This window comes from Colias croceus, chromosome 10 (assembly GCF_905220415.1).
Source record: "Colias croceus chromosome 10, ilColCroc2.1".
Classification (NCBI taxonomy): Eukaryota; Metazoa; Arthropoda; class Insecta; order Lepidoptera; family Pieridae; genus Colias; species Colias croceus.
Genome location: NC_059546.1, coordinates 6,074,907 through 6,086,550, shown reverse-complemented (window position 1 = coordinate 6,086,550; position 11,644 = coordinate 6,074,907). Strand labels below are relative to the sequence as shown.

The 11,644-nt window shown below is 31.3% G+C and overlaps 1 protein-coding gene across 1 annotated transcript; it reads left to right on the top strand.

Annotated features, from left to right (window-relative positions):
* The first annotated feature begins 2,840 nt into the window (after positions 1-2,840).
* LOC123695063 (trans-Golgi network integral membrane protein 2-like) lies at positions 2,841-8,020 on the top strand. Its single transcript, XM_045640762.1, has 4 exons — positions 2,841-4,028; positions 4,466-4,609; positions 6,059-6,195; positions 6,817-8,020. The coding sequence occupies exons 1-4, from the start codon at positions 3,068-3,070 to the stop codon at positions 6,952-6,954; spliced, it is 1,380 nt and encodes a 459-aa protein (XP_045496718.1). The 5' UTR covers positions 2,841-3,067; the 3' UTR covers positions 6,955-8,020.
* The last annotated feature ends 3,624 nt before the right edge of the window (positions 8,021-11,644 follow it).

Here is an 11,644-nt window from a genome sequence, read left to right as displayed (position 1 = left end):
GTTTCTACTTGATTGATAATTGATTAAGTATTATTCCGGTGCTGTCGTCAAAGCAGATTAATTTATAGTGTAGTAGTTTAAAATCTCAGATTTGTTCTCTATTCGCACGCTAATTCGGCGCAAAAATCCGTTCAATCCGTTGCGTTGCTGTGTACAGAAATATTAAAGTAACATCAGAATATGTATTACAGACTTCAAATACTACAATGCAGTGGTATTAACACGACTGCACATCAATTTAAAATATTACAATTTTACATCAATTAATTTCTTGTCTTTTATTTATCGTAAAAAAGTTTATAAGAGTAACTCAAACATGAAACAATATAGATACACTTTAAGCTGGAAGGAGCTTACACAAGTTTTCAGATACAAAAAAAAGATCAAGAGTTACCTACACTACGAATGTAGGTACAGTTTCATTAATAGGTACCTCACTAGAGACTATCTTTTTCAGAACATCGAATTAAGGAATGTAGGTTCCTACTGATACCCACCACGGCCTCCGGGGAAGAGGCCGTGGGTTATGTCGGATTCCTACCGACCAAAACCATGTAGGTTCCTACCTAACTAAGAGTATAGGTGCACGTAGGTATTCCTCGTAAATATTGACACTAACTGACCCGATTAAATAAGGAAAAAGGAGCCTCGAACTTGCTAGTTGTAGTACCTACCTATAATAAGGTAAGGCTACTATTTAGGTTTAGCATCATATTCGAAAAAAACAAATTATATTTTTAACTATTGAGGGTAGTCGTGAATTTTATTATAAGATTCATAATAAAATTCTAGTGACATTGATATTAGCTCCTGTTTAAGATAGGTGCTTTTCCACCTATAATTTGCGAGGATGAGTAGCAAGGAATGTGTTTGTAAATTATTTAAATATTATTAAAATATTGCGAATTAATAATGAGCGAGGGAAAGGCAAGTCTAGCTGTGCTGTTAAAATGTGTGGGGGTTTCCACCAAAGCTATTCCTCAAAATTATATAACTAATTAAACATTAGACATTAGAGTTTTCCTATCTTAAATTACTATTAAGAAATACATTTTATATCCATTCCCCTCACCAAATACTTATCTCATCCAAGAATCTGATCAATACCTATCTCTTATTTTCGTTTCATTTAAAAAATATTTACGGTGTAGGTAATTTTTTTAAGTAGGTAAAAAAAAGTTATTTATGTTGGTATATACTATATACCAACTTATTTTTATAATGTCGGCAATTTTATGTGTAAATGTTTCTATTGTAATTTAAAGACCAAGTAGTTATCTAAAATATTTAAAGTAAGTAGGTATACAAATAACTTATGAATAAAGTGGCTTCATCAACATCCTATATAGCACAGTATAAAACGCACAGTTAATTGTATTCTAAGCTCCTCCATCAATAAACTATAATGCAAATTGGTTTTCGGTAACTGTAATCGGATGATACGCTTCAAAATTGTTCAGTTTCTATCTCAGAAATTTGAGGTTTCCGCCATCAAACCACTACAAAGCGCTATCATTACTTTAATATCTACAATCTACATAGCTGGTGGCTTTATACGGTCATAGCAAATATTCTAATATATAAAAATCAATGCCACTTTTCGTTGTAATTCCATAACTCGAGAACGGCTGAACCGATTTCGATAATTCTTTTTTTATTATATTCCTTGAAGTACGAGGATGGTTCTTATGTAGAGAAAACGTTAATATGTACCACGGGCGAAGCCGGGGCGGACCGCTAGTTATTTCTAAATTTTCATATAACTAATACCTACTTAAATAAAGATTTTTAGAAACTCTTTGTAACTTTCTTTTAAAAAAAAATATTGTACCTACCTTGTAGGTATGTACTTTTGACTTTAATCACTATAGAGATAGAAGGCGACAAAACTATTAATGATATGTACTTAATAAAACTTCTATTTTGTATTGAAAAAACTTTGATTTTTTTTTTATTTACTTCACGCATATCAGACGATATTTTTATTAATTAATAAAATAAAAGTATGAAAATTAATGACCTATATTAACTGTCTAAAATAGGTACACACTAAGGGTACACACTACACAATTTATTTAGAAAAAACGCATTTACAGATTATTTTTTTTAATAAAAAAAACCGAGTAACTAACTAGGTGTAACTAGGTGGTACCCAAGAAGCTTATATCCTCTATCTTGTGGTACCTCGTCTCGTTGGCCAGTTTTATATGTAATTTTTTTTAATAGCGTGGCTAAATGCTACCTAAATACCAATTTCGCACTTTTCGTAGGTACATACTTACCTAGTTATTCTATTACAATTAATAATAAATTATATTTGTTGGAAAAGCAAATTCTCGGAATAATACGTCATGCGATATCAATTATTTCGCAAAGAGAAGAATAACAATTTTCCATCAGATGGCAATCGCGCGAGTTATGTTGTAATCTATATACAGTTTTTTTTTACAATATGGCCAAGAAGCTTATATCATAAGCTTCTTGAATATGGCATTTATTAAACGAAATAGGTACTTAACTAGAATTTGTATACTTACTATTCGATACAAAAATCTTTTAATATAATTAGATAGTGCGTGTGGTGTCTTTGCTACGCACAAAGTATAAACTTCTTTAAAATTCGATGCAATATGGTGGAACTACGGTAAATCTAATTTATTTTTTAACAATTTGATGAGTGCATATTGCTGTTATTCGTAGGTAAAAGCCAAGAAAAACAATAAAACATCTTTGGCCTTGCCACGTGTAAATACCGAAAATACTAGTATCTCTACACTTTTTTCACTGTCAACAGGCAACAGCTGTCAAATGTCATAAGGTTGGAATTTTGATTTTTGATTCCGGTTTCTGACTTTCTGGGTTGTGATGTGACTTGTGCATGCATGCAATATTTTATACAAAGAGTGTATTATATCAAGAACTAGATTGACTATTCGTTTTCATCTATCAAACGCAACCATTTCTTGATGTAAATTATTTATGTAGGTAACGATACTGGTGTTAAGTGAACTGTACGTTTCGAAGGGTCTTACATTAGGTACAACGGAGTAACAAATTTTACTAAAATATGTCTTCACACGGCATTGTTTTGATTCTGGTAAGTATATTCTATAATGGACTAGGACTTCCTGTGGGTAATACTAACCACACACAAGCTATTTCGGGTATTGAGAATGATGTACTTAATTTGGCGAATAGCTGTGAAAACTTGTTTTTAGTAGAAATGATAAAAAACAAGATGGAAAACTGTAAATTAATAAGTAAAAATTCAACAAAAACAGATTACGAATGTAAAATGTTTTATGATATAAACAATCAGTTATGTACCACATTCGAACGATCGGAAGTAGATCTAAAAGGAAATTTTAATTCTAAAATGAGTATCACTCAGAACATTGAAACAATATGTGAGGATGCGAAAACGTGGAAACCTACAACAGATTACAAACAGGAGTTGGAAAATTTATTCAATAAGTTATCATTATGTTTGCAAGTTTGCAATGTTGATGGCATGGTTAGTGAAGATTCAAACTTCTTCTGTAAGTACTATAAATGGGGTTCAGAGATATTATTAAGCCATGCAAACACTGCAACACTTTCAAGTAGTGCTGTCGCTCCAACAAACGGCGACAGTAAATATGAAGCAAAGCCAGTAGTTTCTGAAACAACAAATAATGCAGTAAGCTCTGAGAATAGCAACATAGAACAACAAGTGAAAGAAATGAAACAGCCTGAGCAATCAACAAAATCAGCTACAGTATTAAAAAGCGATGTACACAATGAACATGTGGCCCCAGAAGTATCAAAGGATATGTCAGCATTACAAAAACCCGAAGTTAGCGAAGACAATAATGATAATTTGGTACCTCCTTCATCTAAGAGTGAATTTCAAAAACCTTTAGAAGAACCTGCCTTGAAATCAGCTCCAGAACAGGAAAATCAACAGAAACCTGTTATAGAAAATCCCAAACCAAATGCACCTCATGATCTTTTGGACGAAGCTGACAATGATATGGAAAATGACTTTGGTAAATACTTTTTAAATAATATTTTTATTGTACAAAGATAGTTTGAGATCTGATAATGGACTTAGGATAGGTTTAATACCAGACATCCCCTGGGAACAGAAACTATGTTGACTTTAATTTGACTGTAGATATATTTAATATCTTAATTACTAGCTTTCCTAGCATACTTCCCGTTCCCGTGGGATTTCCAGGATAAAACCTATCCTATGAGTTAATCCAAGTTACCCTCTTTAAATTTATTTGTGTGAAAGAGTAACAAACATACATATATACACATACATCCATCCTCACAAACATTCACATTTATAATATTAGCAGGATTTGTTTACCTTATATCTAAGTAGCAACTAGTTAAAATGCATTTTCAAAAACTTTAAATTTTAGATAAACTGAGCTTTTAATGTATATGAATGTGTATAATAATTTTTAAATTTCAGGACCTGGTGAACCTTTTTCTGATCAAGAAAACATGGACGAGGAAATGAATGCAGACCCTAAAATTGAAACACAAAAATCAAAAGAAAATGAAAACATTAATAAGCTTCCCCTTACATCATTTAATGTTGATGTCGGACAACGAGGTATGTTCTATCTTGATATTTATTTGAAACCAAATAATATAATATTGGCATGCATATTGTATGGTTCCCCATTATAACGGTCACAAATTTTACAAGTGTCAGTATATCAATATTTTTTCTAGAGAATGAATAGATAGTTAAAAAAAAAACTTGTAACTTGTTGTTGTAGAAAAACTTGTAAAATGTATTATCTTGCGTGTTGAATCCTTCCAAGTTCCAGACTAAAAAGGACACCACATTAATTTTTATTTGCTTCTATCATGTAAAATTTAGTTGTATTCTTTACATATGCCATTTTATCTTCTTTTTAATCTAATCATAATGTTTGTTAATTCATTATTTTACATGAAGATTGTAATCTTGATATTAGTCATCAATAAAATCAAAACAGAATTTATCCAACTTAACAATCTTGATAAATTTTTCTTGCGTAAGTAGAACATAATATAGTTAATACGAAAAAATGCAAATATGGCTGAAACTCAAATAATTAAAATCAATGTTTGAACAAGTGAGATTGTAACCTTGCTTTCAATAACAGTGCAAATATAATAACTATTTTGACCATTTATGATAGTAACAATATTTTTACAGTGTAAAATATTATGTATTCATATATTATTAAGAAGTTATGAAAATATGACTATGACATTTTTTTAGTCTAATAATGTGTAAGTACTATTTGAATATAATCTGAATACAATATTTTTTAATTTATGAACATTTTTTCTTACTGACCTGAACTAGGTACATATTATTCAATTATTTTGTCATTAATTACATTTTATCACTTTCTTACAATGACAATTTTTTTAATTGTACCTGTTTAATAAGATATACTAAAAAAATACGTGTGGCACTCAAGGACTGCTGCGTTAAAGTTATTGCATAGCATCGCATCGCTGTGCCGGTTGGAGGTGTTAGGTTTTTTTCGTTACGGAATTCATACATTCGGTCGCCGCGCTCAAAGTCTGAGATAAAAGCTATGCAAAGCTATACTTACTACTACAGAAAGATAGATAGTAATAGAAATATATTTGGCATTTAAATATTATGTCTAAAAATCATCTAAATAATTAAATAATAAGGTATTATTCAAACTCAAACTCAAACTCAAACATTTATTTATTCAATAAGACTTCTTCAAGAAGCACTTTTGAAACGTCAACATACATATTTTAACATTTACCACCGATTCGGAAAGCAGTATCTATGGAGAAGAATCGGCAAGAAACTCCATAGTTGCTCTTTTAAATCATTTCAGTATTACAATTTAATTTTACAAAATATGTAAGTAACTGTACGTATATATTATCATAATATGCCAAAGAACTGTCCTGTGGTTTTTACGCGACAACCCTCCATGGGTTTTTATCTTCCATATATTCCATATATATTAAAACTAAATATACCAAATAACTATTAAAACGTGTACAAATTTGTTTACAGAAATGGTATTTCCCAACACAATTCAAGACACATTTGTAGAAGAGGACGACCACTTCTTCCCATTCTTCTTGACAACAATTGTTCTTGTCGGCCTCTTGTATGTTTTATACCATAACAAGAGTAAAGTCACAAAAGTGGTGAGTATTTTTTTAGGAAAACTGAAACAAAATAATGTTTTATTTTTCTTTTAGAAATATAATTGGAAGTGTGTAAGGGTGCTTTTCCACCAACACGCACAATAATGTGTGAGGAATATGTTTGTAAAGAACAAATCATATTGCATCATTTAGTTTTAAGTTTGAAGTGTTTAGCGTTTGAAGTGATACTATTGGTTATTTACAACCATATTCCTTGCTACTCATCCTCGCACATTATTAGTGGAAATGCACCCTTATACTAGCTTTACACTCGCGATTTACCCGCGTTGACAACATAACAAATTATATTCTTAAACCTTCCTCTTGGTCTTGCATAACTCTATCTTTAAAAAAAAGGAAAAAAATCCATTGCATACTTTTAAAAGTCTAAGCATAGATAGGGACGGACAGATAGCAGAAAACAAATTGTTTAATAATTTTTATTATATTATAGCTTTCCTCTTACGGCTTCGCCCGCTTTGTCTAAAACCTTCCTGGAGGATCACTATTAAAAAAACTGCATCAATCCGTTGCATAGTTTTTCTTTTTATACTATGAAGTGATTCATTATGTATTGAAGTAGAAAATCAAGTGTATCATAATTTATTTATATTTTTACAGATTTTGGGCTTGATAGTGGAAGGTCGGCAATCAAATCGCAGAAGAAACAGCCGAGGCCACGCCTACAAACGGTTGGATACCCTCGAACAAGCCATGAGCGCCAGCAGCACAGCACCGCCCAGCAAAATTATATACTAAATGTATTCATATTCACAGTCTTACAGCCAGAATCTGGAAATTTAATAATTGTATACTATGCAGTATTCCTTTCTCATACACATTATGAATTAGTAGCATGACTTGGTTACTATTGAGGAGCATACATTAATGATGAGGTGCGTATATTGTCCATACATATTTTGTGATTGTCGGATATTTTTTTTTTACAAATTACAGTTGTGTTTTGACGTAGTAAAGTGACGTGGTTTGTGCTTTCGCAATGGGTTTTTAAACCGTCTAGATATTATATTTATTAAATTGGCCACTGTACTATTATTTATAATTTAGGATTAGGTATATATTGATTATTTATGTGATGAAACAAATTGTATGTCTGTGGAACAGTCTTGTTTGGTATAACGCAACAAATTTTTGAACTGTATCTTTCTAGTCTTATATCCTTTTTACATTACATGTAACTTAATACAGTCCATCTTACGAATTGAAATTTACGATATTATCAACTATCTCTTGACAAAGAATTAGTACGAAACAAAAAAGTACAATATATTATAGTAATGGTTATTAATAAACATTTTCATTTTTATACTTGATATATAACTATTGTTGTGTGATTTTGGTATTTATGAAATTATTATTTTTTTATGATTTTGAACAAAATTTAGGATGATGTAGATCTCTGTAGTTTTCATTTTAATAATAAGTTAAAATTAAAAAAGATATCCCAGTTCTGATATTTCTTTATTAATGTTTGATGTAGCAAATGTTAATGTGGAAATAAACTTCCTTTCTGTAAATTTATTGCTCTAGTATTAGAGTAAATAATATTTACATTTTTAATAGTTCGTTAATTATTTATTAGTAGATGCTGTTCAAAATTATTTTAAAATACAAGTAGCCATAGATATAGGTATAATATTAAGGATTTCTTTGCTTAGTATTTTTTACTTTTAGTGTCCAGTTTAGATTTAGTTCATTTCAAAATTATATTTTTAGTGTAAATTAGAGCTTAAAGCGACATTAAGTATATTATTTTATGTTTCTACCTATTTGTACTTCTATTCACAATAAAGATTCGAATATATTTTGTTTGTTTCTTTATAAATTTATATTAATAATTAAGCTTCAAGACTCATTGTTTTTTCGCAAGTAGAAAAAAAAATCTATTATGTATGTAGGTGTGTTAGTGTGTGTAGAACTCGAAACTTTCTTTTCTTTCGGAATTCTCATAGCCGTTTGTCTCAACGCAGAGGTTGTGTTTATTTTGTACTACCTACCTAACTGCACGATATAGACGACGTCGAACTGCGTTATTAAAAGGAGAATAAATAACATAAGTCACAGATAATATAGTACTGAAACCAAAAAGTCAATCAAAGGTGAGATTATTGATTGCCGCCAAGTGTGCCGCCAAGATTGCCGCAGAAGACAAATCAAGCACAAGCATTACCACAGATAATATAATACTATACTCAGCATTATTGTGGCATTACTAAATGGTTTTAGTACGCTGCATATTTATGACTTGTAAACAATGATATTTTATGTATAGATACGTTATATACTCACAATATATCCAAAAAAATGCTTCATATGCAGTGTCAGGCACACACAAATACAAGTTTCATTTTACTTAATTTATTACATTGACAGACTGTATAAGAGAGATGGCTCTAATAAAATGATATAAACAAAAAAGACAAAGATAGTTTGTCACTTCCGCGCAGGTGTAAGCAAAAGTCATAAGAATTCACCAATTAAATATAAATAAGGGGCCATCCATAAAGTACGTCACACTAATTTCATGAGTTTTTGAGCACCCCCCCGTCCTTGTCACAGGTGGTCACATTTCTAAGACCCCCCCCTCCCTAGTGTGACGTCACATGTTTTGCAATTTAACATCGAAAAATTATTAAATTAAAACAGCAGTTTCAAAATAGTTTTATTTCCATTTAAATTAAGTACTTTTTTATGAAATCAACATAATATCAAATATTTGAAACAATAAAAAAAAAATAAACTAATGAATAAATATACTTAAATTGTCCACAAAACAATTTAAACCGTATTGCCCTAAAGATAGAGTTGGACATATTTTTTAGTTTAATTTATATTTCAAATTACGCGATTAGTACCTCTAGATTTTGAAATGTGATGTCACGAAACTTAGGACCCCTCCCACCCCTTGTCACACCATGTCACACTTTGTCGACCCCCTCCCCCCCTCTTTACGTGTGACGTACTTTATGGATGGCCCCTAAACAAATAGTTGCCATGGCAATTGGCATAGACTAACGACACAGAAGGTTCAATGTTATAGATATTACGTTTCCTGCACACGTAAACAAATGTGACAATTTCATTTACTATTTAATTATTATTATGAAGTTGTATTAAAATGAAAAAAACTTTTTTGGAGATATAACTGTATTAAGCATTTATTACTAGCTGTGGTGTTCGTTTTCGGTCATCATCATTTCACCCGATAAACACCCACTGCTGAGCATAGTCCTCCTTATAGAACTCCATACGGACCGATCTTAAGCTATTCGTTTCAAGGCAGTTCCCGGAACCCGTACAAGGTCATCACTCCAACTTGTAGGATATAATAATAGTGGTGCCTAGATGAAAAAAAAGTATGAAATAAAAGAAAGGATGAAGTATAAGCCTTTTTTATCTAAAACACAAATAAAATGTATGTTCAGTAGCTATTTACAGAAAAGCAAATAGCATTTTTCGTCAGTAGCGATAATCTTTTCTTTAATGTATACGTATATTCAACATCATTTTTGCAAACAAACATTTTTGCCATCACGATTTCATGGTATATAATAAATAGATATATTTGTTAATTACATGCACTGTGTGGATTTAAATATAAAAATAATCAAGTATTTACCCAAATCGAAATAAATAAAATAACCGTTCTATTTTCAATAATCGTATCTACATGATAATCTTTGAACACAGTGTGCGCTAGCTTTGTCACACTAGTGATTGAAGCAATGTTTTATCCCTTTCATTATTTCAATACAAGTGTCAAGCAAGTGTCATTCATAAATAATTGCAAATTGTTATTTTTGCTATAAAATTATACTATTTTAATACATTTACCTGTGATATGATATTCCTCTATCTTTCTTTATTTTACTATCGTAATTTGTGCACTTTCTGAACACACAAGAAGGCATTATTGATAATTTTAACGTTTATATCAGCATGTGCGTTCGCTGTCACAAGTCACAATCTGACTGATTCCACTGGTCCCAATTAGGACCAATTCACGGTTTACGTTTTGGTGCGTTGGTAACGTATCTACCTCTTGTTTCTATATATAATATCATTGCTTGTAAAGCGCGATAAAGTCATCCAAATATATATCCGCAATGGGTTGACGTTTTTGTTTCTATTTGGCGCCCTCTACTCGAGATCTCGCGAACTAGGTCGACGGACACGGGACAATCCTAAATGGTAGGGTGCTTTGGTCTTCGCCTTTGAGTGAATTTATCAAGTGTAAAGTTGAAAGTATTACAGTGAACATTGTTAGCAACTGCTTTAGCGCCCTCTTGTATACAGTAACAAAACATGGAAGAAGTATAGTGATGAGATTTTGTTTCCAACTAGAATACTTAGATGTCACTTGATGATGTATAACCATGTCATACCTAAGCCCTTCAACTTTTTTCTGGTTATCTTATTTTTTATTTACCTACGTTATTAAAAAAAAATGGAATATTGCCATAAACAAATTTGATATTTATTTAGATGTGACTTTGCTACACCATTAATTTAAAATTCGGAAAAAAGTAGAATATAAATTTAATTCAAATGCCGTAGCTAATATTGTTTTAAATTAACTGTGGTCGGTATAAATAAAAAGAACACGTTGTCGTGAGATCTTTCCACAGTCTTTCTTTAGAATACAAAAACATAATTCTGAAAATTATGATAGTAGTTACTTACAAGAAGGTCGAGAATATAAAAATGTGTAGTATAGTAAGGACAGAACCGTATTATTTTATCATAACGGTTGTTTGCTAAACTCTATTCGTCAAAGCAATTTACGTATGGAGTACTAGATGTCACTCAAAGCCAGTGCCTGCGTAAGGGACACCCCGGGCGAAAATATCGTGGCGCCCACTTGAGGGAAGCAATATCAAGTGTTAGTTTTTTGCCGATCCCAAGTAAAATTATATATTAATATAAGAGCGACTCTTACGATATCGTTAGAGTCGCTCCTCAACCACAAACCCTCAAAAAATCCATCTAAAAAAATCTTTATAAAAAAATAATAATATGCATATGCACAGAGCGTAGAGCACAGTTCTGAGGGTTTGCATCAGGAAAGGCAAGAGACTCCAACTTCAGACCTTGGCGCCCTCAAGAATTTGTCGCCCTGGGCCATAGCACCCTCTCGTATTATAATGAAAATATCGGGAGTTTATTTGTGTCATATATAATGCCAAGCAAATTTGAATTTAATTGTAGATGTTATACTGATGTATGTAAGTAGATGTAGTAGTCTGATATTACTTAGTATTTTTATAATATACTGAAACCAATTCGCTCTATGGTCAATAAACATGAGCTTATAGAAATTTATTTCCATCCTTATGAGTTTAAGTACGAATTGTGTGACCCCATTTAGGGCGCCTTAATAAAAATAAATAGTGATGAAATCTTGCTATACACAAAGACCTACCGCGTA

Bases quoted from the DNA above. Each gene is read 5' to 3' on its own strand.
- LOC123695063 (XM_045640762.1), top strand. From the start codon at position 3,068: ATGTCTTCACACGGCATTGTTTTGATTCTGGTAAGTATATTCTATAAT. The intron at 4,029-4,465 runs GTAAATACTTTT...TTTAAATTTCAG, and splicing joins TGATATGGAAAATGACTTTG to GACCTGGTGAACCTTTTTCT. The intron at 4,610-6,058 runs GTATGTTCTATC...ATTTGTTTACAG, and splicing joins TGTTGATGTCGGACAACGAG to AAATGGTATTTCCCAACACA.